Genomic DNA, 16,033 nt, shown 5'->3' with positions numbered 1-16,033 from the left:
AAGGTTCTGCACGTTTTTCTGAAATCATTACCCACCAAAGATTGGACAACCACAGGCATGAGCCTGAACTCCATCTTAGGTTTAGATATTATATAACAAAGCATTAACTACTAAACCGTACTGGACTAATCAAAACCTGTTACTCTTAGCTATACATTATTTCCAATTTGTATTGATACTAGTAGCCAGGTACGCACAGTATCAATTCTGATAACTAGCTATAACAACATCTTGCAGACAATGAAATTAGTATAGTCTTTAGCATGAAAACTGCTGTCACTGACAGCAATAATATGAAAGTCTGACACTTAAAAACACTAACCAGTTGGGTGGCAATCTTAAGTCACTGATCTTGCGCAGATCATCCATACAGTCCAGCATAGGAAAGATCTGCTTAGCATGTCTCAGAAAAAACGGAAAGAGATCATCAACGTGACCTGGAAGACAAACACTTTTAACAAAGTTTGCTACTTCTAACGAATATGGGTTCGTGAGATGGGTTTTTTGAAAAAAGTATAACAATAATATGGACTCATTAAGCCTATAATGCAATACAATCTAGTATTAAAAAAAAAAAAAAAAACACACAAGAAAACAAAATCTAACTTCAGTACAGTGACTTTGGCTATTCCACAGCATCTTACTGAAATTTGTTACAGAAGATTTCCAAAATAGGCAGATTTTTAGGATGATTTGTTTAGGCTAAACCAAATAAAAATTTTAATTTATTTTTGATGCTCTTCAATTAGTATGGTATGACTCCCATCACTGAGTATTTTGTATTAAAATTAAGATGAGTTTGAAACTTTCATGTATAGGTTTGTTAGGGGGTGAAGCTCATTCCTCAACTTGCTTTGACAAATATTTTATGTGCCACTGTATACTATTTTAGAAGCTTATGAAAATTTTAAAAGGATGCTAACAAATATGTTGGGTCCATAATTTAAAGTACAGTAGGTTAAACTATATTTCAAGTATAGAGAATTTTTGTCACATTTAACACTTTAGAACTGCCATTTAAAAATAAAACACTACTGTTTTTGTAGAACATATTCTAAAAGTAGAGCTGTGTGCACTCCTGTGCTGCTTCTATAGCCATCAGCTAGCATCTCCTCTTCATAGGCACAGACATTATTAATTATGTTACAGAATGGAATTACCAGAACATGAATGGCAGTGTCAGTACTGACGACAACAACAAAACACACCAAAGAAACAAAGCAAAGGATCAAAAGTATACTCTCCAGCGTCTACAAAAAATCAAGAGAAAGTAAGCAATATTAAAACCAGTAATCCATCAGAATATTCTCCAACAGCCCCTTAAAGATCATAGAAGTTGTAAAGCCGTAACAGAAAAATATATGGAATGGAAAAAGTAAACATGGCCATCAAGTCTTTTTCTTTAAAATTTGTAACTTGCAAGGAATAGATACTTTTGTGGAAGGGATGTACTTCAGGATATGCAGCTTCATGGTGGTCTGGAGAGCAATAAGTGCTAAAGGGCCAGATCCCACAAAGTGAAGTACGCCTCCACTCCTTCCATTCCCTCTTCAGTGGGCTTCAAGGGCATTGAGCACCTCATAGATTCAGACTCAGTTTTCTTTATCTTTATACAAGCCAGAGTAGGAAGTAAAACTATTAACGAACTAAGTTTTATTTGAAAAGATGTTCTATATACTTGCCTGCACCACAACATATATCATTTAGAATAATGTGTACATCAGCACTCAGGAAACTGGACTCCATAACGTACTTCCTAAAGCTTATAAATGCTTGGTGAAAAAGACGAGCTGTGGAAGGAGGGGAAAAAATTTCACTGTTACATACAAAGTTTCACTTTGAAATACCTAATAGAACAAGCAAAATGTCAATTTAAATCAAGTTACTTAACTAGAAATAATATATTTTTCACAATATATCTTATTCAGATCTTTTGTACACAAACATTCAGATTACAAAAGAAAAGCAAGCTGCTCAGACAATAGTGTTTGCCTGTAACAGTTTTGCTAAAAGCAGCTAAAAAATAAGGCAAAACCCAAGAGGACACATTTGTTTGATGTACGATGTGTGTGAGTTATTCTACTAGAAAGGAAAAAACACAAGAAAAAACATCCAGGTCATAACTTCATTTTAAAATATAATTGGTGCCACAAATTCCATTTTTCTTACCATCCAGCCCATTTTCTCCTCCCAGTCTCTGCATTTCTTTCCGCTTGTAAAACTTATTTAAGATTTTCAGGACTTCACCTGTAAGATAAAAATTTAGAATTTCTTAACTTAATTGACATGTCAGATTAACCTTTGCTCAAAATATAATTAAGAAAGACTACAATTATTTTGTTCAACTCAGTCTAAGGTCCAGATTTTAAAAAGTATTTAGGCATTGCCTAACTTGACTTGGCAGCCTAGGTCTCACTGAAAGTCAGTGGTACTTGAGCTCCTAAGTCATTTTTGAAAGCGGTCTATTTAGGCCTTGCCACACTGAGCACAACACCTAAATACCTTAAAAAATGTGGATCTAAATGTTTGTAAAAAAACGAGCGCTTGTCGTCATGAACACACTCTTACTTTCGTTAAGTTTAATTACAACTGACATTGAGCCTTGTACTGGGGATGGCCATCATCTCAAGTGATTCCAGAGGAATTTCCATACTGGATCAGACCAGTGACCCATTTAGTTCAGTATCCTGTCTCTGACAGAAGCCTATCTCAGATACTTTATAGGAAGGTGCAAGAAAACATGTAGTGCACAGTTACTACTCTTGTTAGTTAATGGTAGGCTGTGACCCAAAGCATAATGGTTTACATCCCATACATACACACACAACCATGACCACTTAGTTTCCTATTAATCTGGAGATTCTGTCAAAGGCTTGTTCAAATCACTTATTTCTTCTTTGATCACAACATAATAACACTAACATTATGTTAGCCCAGTCAAAGAGAATATGCCACTTTCTAAACTGCTAAATAATTTTTTAAATATATAATAATGAAATATATTTAAGACAAGGCTGGAGCCTCCCCTGCAGCTGGTAGCGGGCAGAAGACAGAAAATTCTACAAATTTCACACCAAAAAGTTTCCTGGAAAATACCCCTCAAGGTGACTGCACCAAGAATCAAAGAGGAACCGGGGGAGATGAAGGCTTCCAACCCCACACGTCTATAGGAAAGACAGCACCTAGATCAGAAGAGAGATGCTGCAAGGAGCTGTGTGTTACTGCTCTGACCATTCTCCCCACCAGGCAATATGGGTCCTACAGGAGTTGTGGTACTATTAGCAGATTTCCCCTCCAGTTGCTCAGTAGCACGTACATCATGTCAAGTGACAAGCACGTACATCATGTTATCCTTTCACTCTGCCCATCAGATTATTTTGAGCAAGTAGAGTATCGATAGCATATAAGAAGTCCTTTAAAAAAGCAGTACTGTGTAGTCAGAATATGAACTACGTAAGAATAGTGCACACATGCGCAACAATGTTGATCCTTACAAACCTAAACAGAAATTATCAGACTAATTTTAGGCACCAGTCTTGACAGCTTCCCTTTAACTTAACAGAAAGGAAGACTAAAATGTTAATTGCCTATGTGGCAAATTGAGTGGTTTATGAAAACCTGACTACATATTCACTCAGGCAACAGTTTCTTCTCTACTGTTCTGCATTTCTCCCTTCCCTGCAGTCACCCCTTTACAGTTTGCTAAACATGACTGCAAATACTTCAAGTAACGGAAGTCTAAACATAAATAATAACCATTGCATCCCATCACTTCAACCCCCTAGCCTTAGTTTAAAAAAAGAGAAAAAAATCGAGAATTCACAGATCAATATTTGAATTTGAGTGTTTAGGGGGAAAAGGAAAGAACGAGTTGTTTTAAGAAGATTAACACTTAGAACCAAGATACCAGCCAGAAAACTTTTCAGTGTATAAAATGACAAATCCCAAATTCCAACCAGATTAGACCCCATGCTATAGGATATAAACTTAAATAAATTTAAATGGAAATCTGGTTTTAATCGTAATTCTACCAGCCCTGGCAGTACTATAATTTTAAAACCATTACAAATTAAAACCTCATTTACCTTTAAAATAAAGGGTCACTACCTTTAAACATCTAATAACAAAAGCTACGCGTTAGGTCTTTCTTGAACAGGCAGTTCACCCATTTCAGAAGTATCCAAATAAAAATGGTCAGACAATATAAGCTAATATATCTAGAGTTGGAGCAGTCACTCCAACTTACCCAATACACTTGGCTATTGTAGCACATGGTACAGTGCAAAAGATATATACGTTCTAAGAATCCTGAAACATCAGAAAGCAAGCTAAGCACAGTGTAATAACCCTTAACTCTGCAAGGCAGATGCAGGGTTACATCAGAGTTGCATCTGTTTATGTCAGGTATGAATTTAGCACTTATTAAAAATTAAGAGCCCAGGTGGCAAAAATAGTGTACTTCCATCTGCAACTGAATAGAAGATTGCACTCATTCTACTAGACATGCTTTGTCCATTATCCAGACATTCATGATCTATCCTTTAATTACTTCTACTCATACCTAATATTCCTAAAGCTCTGAAAACATGAAGCTAACTAAATATTATTCTAAAAGTTAACATGACTAATCAAGAGAAAAAGCTAAGCATTCTGAGCAACTACAGGGTAAATTTTACTTTCAAGATTCCCCTTACAAGCTACACGTCAACTGGGCCTCATTTCTGAGCTCACAAAAAAAAAATATATTTTATGAAATAGCTGACCTGGCCACTAAGTACAATTGGTCTAGATCTGTACACATTCCCATCCGCCACGTTTTTGCCAGCCTTTTTTTTTTTTAATTTATTTTGTATCTCATGGTGCCAGCACAGACTGCAACAGTTGAATGCCTTAACTTGCACCCTGCAGCATCAGCTAACAAAGGCAGAGTACCAGCAGAACAGCGCGGGGGGACTTTAGCGCCACTGTATTGCATTTTCTGTTCAATTCCCAAGCCCTGAGTGAACTAGAACAGCACTCAAACAATTATGAATGCATGGTGAGAATATTTTATTCGCCAGAGCTCTCTCTCTCTCAAAAAAAAAAAATAAAATAAAAATAAAAAATGAAACCCCTAAATTCCTCTTTGGACTTTCCAGAACTAGCTTTGAGAAGAGTGGGGAGAGCAGGAGATACTTAATGTTTGACACTGAGTACATGTCCATGAATCTAAACTCAGTTACAGAACTTACAGGTCAGTGTTATTTATTATCCTAAGCAGTAAGGCATTGGGACTACACCATACCTCTTGACTTTAAGCACACTCTCTTCCTTTCTAAGGGCTTGTCTACATTACAGAGCTTTGGCCAATATAATGATGCCAGCAGAGCCCAAGTGTAGATGCAGCATAAGCCAGCAAAATAAGTTAGTCTGCCTGCACAGTAACACCACCTCCCTGAGGTTGCTAGCTAAGCCAAAGAAGAACTCTGTCACCACAGTCACATCTACCCTGGAGGTTTTACTGGCATAGCCATGTCAGCTAGGCGGTGTAATTTCTTTTCTCCCACGCTCGCTCCTAGCCAATGCAGCTATGCCAGCAAAACTTTGTGCCGTAGACCTGGCCTAAACTATTCTACTTCCTCTCACAATTAGAATCTCATGCCTAAGGCCATGTCTTCACTAAGAGAACTTTACTATTAAAGGAATACTGACCTACTATACTGGCGAAGTGCTCCTACGGTGGGCACAGCTACATCAGCAAAGCTGCACTTTCTACCAGTGTGGTAAAACCACCCCCCACACATGAAACAAGATATACCAACAAAGCTGCACTTTTGCTGGTATAGCTGCATCTACACTAGGGACTTCTGTTGCACAACTCTGACAGTCAGGGATCACAACTCTTCATATCGCTGACCAATACAGCAGTGCCAGTAAAAGTCCACAGCACAGATCTAGCCTTAATGTCTGTACACCACCTAGGGACAGCAGAGCCCTGATCCCTAACTGAGACCTCTAGATAGTATGCTACATAATAAAACAATATTACCTCCTCCCAGCTAAGTCAAAGAGCATCTCTCTAATTATTCTTGATCTTTCTGTTGTCTTTTACACAACTGAGCACTCACCATTTACGTTCTACACCTACATGAATCTCTGTTCTCTTGATTATTATTCTGTCTTTCTAATTGTTTTTTCAGCATCACCTTTAGGGGCTCCTCATCTTCCTATCTATTAAAAGCGGTAAAGAGTCCTGTGGCACCTTATAGACTAACAGACGTCTTGGAGCATAAGCTTTCATGGGTGAATCCCCACAGGGATCTATCCTCTGGTTTCATCTCGTCTCTCTCTCTCTGTATATATGCACTTTATATAGATGATCCCCATATTTACCTCTGACCTTTCCCCTTCTGAGCAATCTAGCATAGTTGAAAATTTGACTATTTACTCCTATTCTTCGCTTTGTCTCTCTTAGCCAATCTCTAGTCAGAGGACAGCACTTTAGCTCTCATTCCTTGACTACTTTGCTTCTTTAAGAGCATTTTGTGAGGTACTTTGTCACAGGCTTTTTGACATTCCAAGTAAGTTACAGAAGCTTTGCAGGTTTGTCCCCAACATGTCATATTCACCTAGGTGCTTTTAGTTCTATTTTTAAACCTTTATCCTAAATCTGAAGTAAAGCTCACAAGACTGCAATTCCTAGCACCAGTGTTAGCATTTTTTTTCTTCCAAAGACAGGTTCAACATTTCACACTCTAGTCTTATTGAAGAGTAGCCAATTTCAATGACAGATTGGATATTTTTGCTAGAAGCTCAACTGCCTTATTCTTAAATTCCTTCAGAACTCTTGCACATATACCATCAAGTAAATCCTAGTGATTTCTTGCTCTTAATTTTAAATCAAATTTGTTCTACTAATTCCTATTCTGACACTTTGAACTCTAACAGCACCTCAACTTTATTACCTGAGAAGTGTAGGTCCAAAGGCAGAATCTCTTCATCACTTCCTGTGCTGAAGGCAGATAAAGAGAAGATCACTCAGCTTCTCTGGTATGTCTGTATCTTTTTTTATGCCCTGGTAGACCAATGAACCAACTGACTCTCTCTCAGCTTTCCTGATCTACTTAAAATATTTCCTGTCATTTATTTTATGTCTTTGGCTATTTATTCTTCAAAACCCCTTCAACAATTAACTTTCATGTTATATTTCAGAGTAACAGCCATGTTAGTCTGTATTCGCAAAAAGAAAAAGAGTACTTGTGGCACCTTAGAGACTAACCAATTTATTTGAGCATAAGCTTTCGTGAGCTACAGCTCACTTCATCGGATGCATACTGTGGAAACTGCAGAAGACATTATATACACAGAGACCATGAAACAATACCTGGATTTGTGCTGGAAATGGCCCACCTTGATTATCATGCACATTGTAGGGAGAGTGGTCACTTTGGATGGGCTATTACCAGCAGGAGAGTGGGGTGGGAGGAGGTGTTGTTTCATGGTCTCTGTGTATATAATGTCTTCTGCAGTTTCCACAGTATGCATCCGATGAAGTGAGCTGTAGCTCACGAAAGCTTATGCTCAAATAAATTGGTTAGTCTCTAAGGTGCCACAAGTACTCCTTTTCTTTTCATGTTATATTTTACTTGACACAGTTTGATCCTTTCCATTTCCTTTATTAGAATTGAAATTTCATTTTCTGAAGGTTACCTGCTTCACTCAAACAGCCTCTTGAACCTTGCCATTAAACAACCCTTTTTTCGCCTTTCCCTTCCTGATTCCTTTTTGTGTAGAGGTGTGACTATTACAGTGTGCTTAAATAAACTGCATGCTGAGCCAAAGGATTTAAATTCACTCACCTTTAACATAGGGTCTTTTTGACTAGCTTCTTCTTATTTTTAAAACCTCCTTTTTAAAGTTTAATGTCACAGTGCCAGTTTTTCATATGATTTCTCCCCCAAGGATGTTGAGCTAATTATATTATGGTCACTTATGAGTTAGTTGCTCAGCTATAATTACTTTTTTAATCAATTCATAAGTTCTTTAGAACTAAGTTAAGAATAATTGTTCCAAGAAGCAACCATTTTAAGGTGTGTGGAAATTGCTTCTCTGAACCTTTTCCCACGCTGACATTTGACCAGTTTATATACAAGTAGTTGAAATCACCCTTTCTTATTGTTTTATTATACTTAGCTGCCTCTGACTTCCCAGCACATTGTGCATTCAACATCCTTTTCCTGATCAGGATGCCACCAGTAGAATCCTATTACATTTGTATTCTTATAACATTAATTTATTTGTACTTTAACAAAATTTTAAAATGGCTACAAGACCAAGTTACTAATACAGGCTTGTCTGTAAAATATCAATTAACCGTGCTAAAACTAACTCAGAGAGGACAGGCATTTTAAAAGTACACCTCCTCTAGTGAACTTGATAAAGAAACTCAGGATTTCCAGTTAGTTATAGACAGATTGCAAGACATTCTATGTTTAAAGTATATTTAGTTAAACTACCAGGAAGATATTTCAAACTTCAGTTTTGTTGTTTGAAAAAACTTAAAACAAATCTATGTAAGGAGACTTCAGAATCGATAGCCTTTCCAATTTTAACCCACTCTTGCATAAAAACCTTATGGCACCTACAGGTCCTATGGAATTATATTATGCACAAAATTTAATAGTGTGCATCTTTGAGTCTGCATGATGTGTGGAATTGAGAGTTTAAAAAGTTAAGCAGCATACCCATTATCAAAGTCTTCATAACCTTAATTGTTAAGCTGCCAATGTTCATTTGAGTGTTCTGGAATTTTTGGCTACTACAAACGGTTACTCATTAAAATTAACAAGTGATTCATTGCAGAATTACGCATACTGTGGAAAATGGTCAGCCTCATTATTTACAGGATCAGTTATTACATCTTTTAATCCACTTATAACTCTTTCCTGAGTTTTACTTTGAGAATGCAATTTTATAGAATCTTTGTTCAAAATTGCTAACAATGAAAGGAATCACACAGTACACATTCAGCATATCCATAGAGAGCTTTAAAGGTTTGAGGGTTTCTTGTTTTTTTAAGAGAGGGATGAATATTTGAAAAGATAAATGTTGTTAGATCTTTTCCTTACTATTACTGCTGCACTTCAAAGTACAGAACCTACTGGGAGCAGAACAGAGAAAGCTAGAGGACAGACATTTGCTTGGAGGGCTCTTGCATTGCATTCCTCACAAACTTAGAGCACGAAAACATCAGTTCTTTTAGCCATTTTAAAGTAATCGATTATTTGTGGAAAGGTGAAGAATTTAACTAATCTGTCAAGATAGGCCTTGTTCTCTGCCCATAGGTTACTAGAGATCAAACAGATTCTATGTGTGTGTTTCCTAAACCATTTTTCAAAGTTATAATTTTGAACAAAAAATACTGAAATGCATTTCTAATACACATCAAATAAAGACCACTGATACAGCCCACTTAGCTGGTTATCTGGCTCTACTTGCTATCATCTTTCAGTCTAGTTCTACTGTATGCAGACTCTCTTTGCCCTTTAAAAGCATGTGAAGGAAGCTAGAAGATGTAACAAAGATACTAATTCTCTGGTTTACTGGTATTTGAATTCTCAATCACTGCCAGTTCCAGGCTCCAGCTGCTACTCAAGGAGGAGTCTTCACACACCTCAGACTTAGGAAGGCACGACAGTTCAGGATTTCCACCTAACACTCTGTGTGGCAATAATCACAATAATAATAATAAGCTTGCTATAAAGTAATACCAAACAAAGTAAGATTAAGAAAATATTTTTTCATACAACACACAGTCAGTCTGGAACTCTTTGTCAGAGGATGTTGTGAAGACCAAGACTTTAATAGGGTTCAAAAAAGAGCTAGATAAATTCATGGATGATAGGTCCATCAATGACTATTAGCCAGGATGGGCAGGGATGGTGTCCCTAGCCTCCGTTTCCCAGAAGCTGGGAATGGGCGACAAGGGATGGATCACTTGATGATTCCCTGTTCTGTTCATTCCTTCTGGAGCACCTGGCATTCATCACTGTCAGAAGACAAGATACTGGGCTAGATGGACCTTTGGTCTGACCCAGTATAGCAGCTCTTATGCTCATATTATTTTGATAGGTTTCCCACTTCCCACCAGTACGTTTTGCACAGACCATTTACTGTCCAAACTAACATTAGATTAGGACAGCATCTAATAATCTAATGCATTATCTAAAACTGTTTTAATTTAGATCCTGCACTCTTTAGAGCACCAGTGTCATTTTCAGCTTTATACAGCACCAAGAGCTCAACAAAATTGTCTCGTTTAGCAAGTCCTAAGGTTTTTATGGCACGTATTGACAAAATTACATTGCTCCTGAGTGGAAGAGGACAAATAAATTCAGAATTAATAAGTGAATGATTTTTAAAAAAACTTTAAAAAGAAAAACTGGATTACACCTAGCATCTCGAAAGAAAGCTTTGAAGTTCTAGGGAAATATTGATCACATATATGGGGACATGAAAACAAACAAAATGTTTGAAAGGGCACAAGGCATTTCCTATTTTGTTTTAATTTAAACTCCACATAAACTAAAGGATCATGCAAGATGACAAGAATTACAACTACTGTACATGACTTCTAAAATAAACTAAACTAGAGCAAGAGATTCTTTTATTTTCTTCCAATGCCAGAGTTCAATATTCCATAATGCTCCTACAACACTCAACAGCTTCAGTAGCACAGAATGCATTAAAGTGAATACAATTCCCTACAAGGCTTTAGTTGTTAATGATGTTAACCACTGAAACACACACAGAATCCTGCACTTATGTTCCAGCTAGAAAGTGTTTCTGCTCATCTTTAAAAATGAAACCAAGAAGAAAAAATCTCAGTCTTTGACAAACAGCTGTTAAAGAACATTATGGTTATGACAGGTCTGGTCAAGCTCCCCCTGCTGGACGCTGATCAGACTGCTGTGAAGGGCACCAAATGTTGACTCCCACGTGCCCTTAGCTTGCTGGGACTGGTAAGAGTTTAGGCATCATCCTAGCTTTGGCCCCCCAGACCTGTGTCTCAGATTTAATAATTTTATTAAGATAATGTTGAAATAAAAAGAAAACGGTACAGAGTTTAAGCATAAAAGTTTCTGGTTATCAGGAAATAAGGTACAGATTATCAAGGGGTGCGAAATTTGGTTTAGGAACGGGTGGCGTAAGGGATACATAATGTGCAATCTCCCCGATTGGGGGTAAAAGTTTAACCGGTCAAAGTACAGACATTGAGATATGGGGGTATGTTGTCCATATAATGGATATGTTCAGGTGTGGAGTATAATGAATGGATACGATGATGGGGATGGATCTACCCTCATTTGGTGGGATTTAATGTTCAGTGAGTTTATGGTTCCAGTTCATATGTTCCAATGGAAAAAGTCTCTCAGTCCCTTTCCCATAGTTGATGCACGATGTCGTACCAGCTCACACCTCCTGGTACTGTCAGTGGCTGGTGACATGTTTGATGTAGATGTCCCTGGACCATCGGATGGTGTCCGAGACCATGAGGTGCTGCATGAGCCGTGCGTAGCGTCGACCGATCCCACAGGTCCGCAGCACACGCTCATTGCAGGGGTCCCAAGCGCCCAGGGCTCTGATGATCAGGGCATTCATCTGCACCTCGTAGTCCTTCGCTCTCAGGGTGTCGGCCAGAGGGGCGTATTTTTCCAGCTTATGAGCTCGGGCTTCCCAGAAGGCCGGGGTCCTGTTCTCAAAGGAGACCGTGATGTCGACGAGGATGATCTTTTTCTGGGCCTTGTCGGTGACTACCACGTCAGGTCGCAACTGGCTGTCAGTACCAGGGATGGCGCAGTTCACGGCGACCTCCCCCAGGCGTGGTGCGATGGCTTTCACTAAGCGGTTCTGGATGGCGTTGGGGCACAGCTGCCAGGGTCTGGAGTAGGGCTTGCAGCTGCACAGGACGTGGGGCAGGGTCTCGTTGGAGTAGCCGCACTTCCTGTAATGCTTGTCTCGGTTCCCGTGGCGGACGGCTCTGTTGAGCGGGACGCAGTTGAGCCGGTGCGGTGGATGAACCACCAGTCAGCGAAACGGGTGAAGCCACCCCCGGCGAGGAAGTGGTTGCTGGCGTCCCACTTGCTAGTCAGTTCAAAGGCTTTACCCTGGTCCGGTTTACGCTTCAGGGCTTCCATGTACAGCGAGTGGATGGCTGCCTTCAGGGTCCTCTCCAGCATGCCACTGGCGCTCGGGGTGATGATGGTGTTGTCCTCAGACCTGATCTGCGGCACTCGGACTCCCAGCTCCTGGCACTCCTCGCACCACTCCCAGCAGCAGCTGATGCGCTTCCCCAGGCGACACGTGGCATTGCGAGCACAGGACCACAATGAAGCGATGTTGCGCCCGTCCCGTCCGAATTCACCATCCAGGGAACCGCTCAGGAAGCTGGCGGTGTCTTGGTTGGAGGGGGCTCTGCCGATCCGCTTCTTTGTTGCGTCATGGAGGGCGTTTGCTGCGATGTTCCTTACCATGGCATCGGGACACGTCAGCAGGAGGAAGGTGTGGGTGATCACCGCGATGTCACACAGGTCACCCATGCAGGGGACATTGGCACCACCATGCCTGTGGGCGATATAGACCAGATTGTTGCTGGCTCTCTGGGGAAGGAACAGCCACTTCTTCACCAGCTGCCAGACGATCTTGCCTGCCTTGTTGAGGGGTACCTTCGCCACGGCGGATCCCCTTCGGGCGAACGAGATGCGGGGGATCAGGAAGGTGTTCAGGGCTTTTATCTTCTGCCACGGTGCTAGCAGGGAGGCGTCGATCTTGGCAGCATCCTGCAAGATCTCCTGGATGGTGTCCTCGGGTGTCTGCCGAACACGGAAACCCGTCGGCGTGCCGAGGTGCCGGTACGCCTGCCCCTCTGCCAGGGGAATGATGGGCTCGCCCTGGATCTGGAACCCTGTCATCTGCACCGAGTCCCTTTTGCTGCCGTTGATGTGGAGAGATGCACGCTTCTTTGCATTGAAGCGAAGCCCCATCCAATCGGCAGCTCGACTGGTGGCATCTAGCATATGTTGGAGGTTCTATGGGTCATCCGCGATCAGGACCAGGTCATCCGCGTAAGCCAGGAAGCTCATCCTCTCACCATGGAGGTTGAAGCCATCTGCGCCATTGGAGATTGCTTGCAGCAACGGCTCCATGGCGAGGTTAAAGATGATGGGGCTGAGGGGACAGCCCTGCTTAACTCCGCTCTGGATCGGGATCTCGGCGGTCTCCCCTTCGACCGAGCAAATGGTGGTGCTGCATCCCTCGTACACCTCTCGGATCACATGGAGGAAGTTCTCTGGCATCCCAAACTCCTGGAGTGTGGCAAAGATGTGGTGGTGGGGCATGGACCCAAAGGCCTTAGCCAGGTCGAGCCATGCTACCGTGCACTGCCTCCGCGCCCTTCTGGCCGTTTCAATGATGGTTTGGAGGACAAAGTTGTGTTCATAGCAGCCCTCGCAGGACATGAAGCCTTTCTGGGTGGAGCTGATGGCTCCCCCGCTCACCGACCACTCCATGATCCTCGACGCCAGGCAGCTGGCATAGAGCTTGTACATTGTGGAGCAGAGGGAGATGGACTACTCTTGGCAGGGGACCCTGCAGACCAATTATCTAGGCCCTAAAATTAGTGCTGCCTCCCCAGCAGCTCTATCACATTCCCCAGAATCTCACCAGAGAATGAACCTTCTGGTTTACAAGTTCTCTCTTTAAGGGTACATGACAGTGAAAGCAAACAGACAGACTCTGTACAGGATTCTAAACACAACTGTTCTTTACTAAGTTAACATGAGAAATACACAGATCTATACACATGCTTCAGATTCCTCCCTACTCTGAAGAATTCCTTTGGCTTGGGCTGAGCTGTCCACGATCTTTCCCTTGCAGCTCATGGTTTTTCTTCAGGCTCCTGGAACCTTTCTATCTGAGCTGACCATCTCTGACCTTGGCTGGTCACCCAGAACAGACCACCTGCCACAAAAGCCTACCCATCTCTTCCTCTCTCCTGACAAAGCTTCCTGTTTATCCGATAGTCTCCTGAGTTTATCTATCCCCATACCAACACCTGGGCCCTTGGTTCTCTTCTTGGGGATTTTCCATTCCCCCTGCAGAGAAGATGGAGGGACTAGCTTCTTTGCTTAGACATCCTCCTTTGCATATCCATTGTCCCAAGATGGTTCTACCTGAACAGGCGACCATTTAATGATCTAATAAACCACCACAGTAACTGGACTGGGATAAATGTGCTACAGTCCCTCTCAGCAAATGGTGAATTCACCATTCACTGAGGATGCACTTGCCATAATACAATAATCCATAACAGCAGCTTTGTAACACCATCCAGAATTCATGTGTTGTACATAGACAGATTCCCCAAGTCATCACACTGGTGCCTGAAGATGATCCTCCAAGATACAGTGGTGTGTGTAATAAGTTTCTAACATAGATGGGCATTTACCAGAAATGCTCATGAGCAGGTATGTTTGATTTTGATCTGGAGAAAATTCAGCCATTTGGCAGCATTACCACCTGCACTCCACAAAGTGAAATTTGAGGAAACTTTTTCAGATGCAGACTGGTTAGGATTTGTGATAGTGAAGTTATGAAGCTACCACATATAAAAGTGACTGCCCACAAGATTTCAACCTAGCCAGTGAAGAGCCCACTATGGTAATCCAACATTTTCCATAATAAGGGGCAAAGAAAACAAAATCACAGGTTCTTCCTCCAAATATAACACACCTTGTAGGCCTTCAACAAATTAAGATTTGTAGTTTCTTGGTTACATTTGTTTTATCACTATGCTTAAGGAACAATCACCATATCTGAACAATTCAGAGGTCCTTGCCCCAGGTCTGTTAAAAGGAAATGATAACAGGTAAATAATTCAGTAATATACGGGTAGATATGTCCTACGCTAATGATGAAGACACTGTAAAGGAAAGAAGATTTCTTATATATTTCTGTTCTTGTAACATCACATTTCTCTACTTTTCTAATAAGAGACTACAGTTCTCCATAAATAGATAATATTCTAACAGCTACTTGCTACAGCATGACAGAGGGACTTCTGCACCAGGTAGGAGGTAAAGAGAGTTTAGCATAGGCCTGAATTGTAACAATGCCAAGACTGATCCCTTCAGATACGTTGTTTTGACTACTTCCTGATATAGTTACAATTCGGGACTACGCCAAACGCTGTTCACCTGCTACCTGACGCACGGTCCCTCCACGTCCCGGACGGCCCAGCACCACTTACTCTTGTTGAGCGGCTGGGTGAGCTCGGCCCCGATGTCCCCCTCCGGGCTCGGCCCCAGGGGCTGCACGTGCAGGGGCACGAACAAGGAGGTGTCCAGGGCTCTGCCGCCGTTCCCCTCGGACGAGGAGGAGGCGGCAGCGGCCCGGCTCGGGTGCCGCAGGCCCCCCAGGCTCCGGAAGGCGGCAGAGGCGGCGCCGGCATAGCGGGGCGAGAGTCCCAGGTGGGGCGGCAGCCGGGACAGTAGCCATACGCAGCGATACATAGACGCAACACCCTCCGCTCCGCCGGCAACTGGCGGCGCGGCCCGACTGCGTCATCACAGAGTGACACAGGCCCCCGAGCAGGGCTGCCCGGTAAGGTGCCTGAATGGGGAAAATATTAACAAAGATGGCAACAGCCCCGCCAGGCTTGCTATGCATGCAGAGGGAGAGGAAATGCTGAACCCGGCGGCGCCCCTTCCGCCAATACCCGGCCCGAAACCCTCCTTGGTCTCTAACACGGGGACGGCCAGGCAGGCAGGGCTGCCGCCGGCGATTAGCGATGACGAGATTAGGGTAGAAGGGCCCAGGGCGGGGACTTGCCTGGGTGTCAACAGCGAGCCCCAGCAGCAGCGGCGCCAGGCTGGCGGCAGGGGGAGCGCTCGCAGGCAGGGGCGGCCTGGGACCCCTCGAACGGCCCCGTGCTGGCTCGTGAGATGCCTGGTAGCGACGGGCTGGGGCGGCGTGCCCGGGATCCGCTCAGGCTTGC

The 16,033-nt window shown here is 42.3% G+C and overlaps 1 protein-coding gene across 1 annotated transcript in view; it reads right to left on the bottom strand.

Moving 5' to 3' along the window:
• Nucleotides 1–15,595, bottom strand: part of SUPV3L1 (Suv3 like RNA helicase) — a 40,964-nt gene extending 25,369 nt beyond the window's left edge. The window contains exons 1-4 of the mRNA XM_084635425.1: nt 15,287–15,595; nt 2,170–2,247; nt 1,683–1,790; nt 323–437 (exon numbers count right to left, since the gene is read on the bottom strand). Coding sequence (XP_084491551.1) covers nt 323–437; nt 1,683–1,790; nt 2,170–2,247; nt 15,287–15,548 — 563 coding nt within the window. The 5' untranslated portion in view covers nt 15,549–15,595. The remainder of the gene's footprint in view (nt 1–322; nt 438–1,682; nt 1,791–2,169; nt 2,248–15,286) is intronic.
• Nucleotides 15,596–16,033: the final 438 nt, after the last annotated feature.

This window comes from Lepidochelys olivacea (assembly GCF_965140295.1).
Source record: "Lepidochelys olivacea isolate rLepOli2 genome assembly, chromosome: 7".
Classification (NCBI taxonomy): Eukaryota; Metazoa; Chordata; order Testudines; family Cheloniidae; genus Lepidochelys; species Lepidochelys olivacea.
This window is presented reverse-complemented; position numbering and strand designations above follow the sequence as displayed.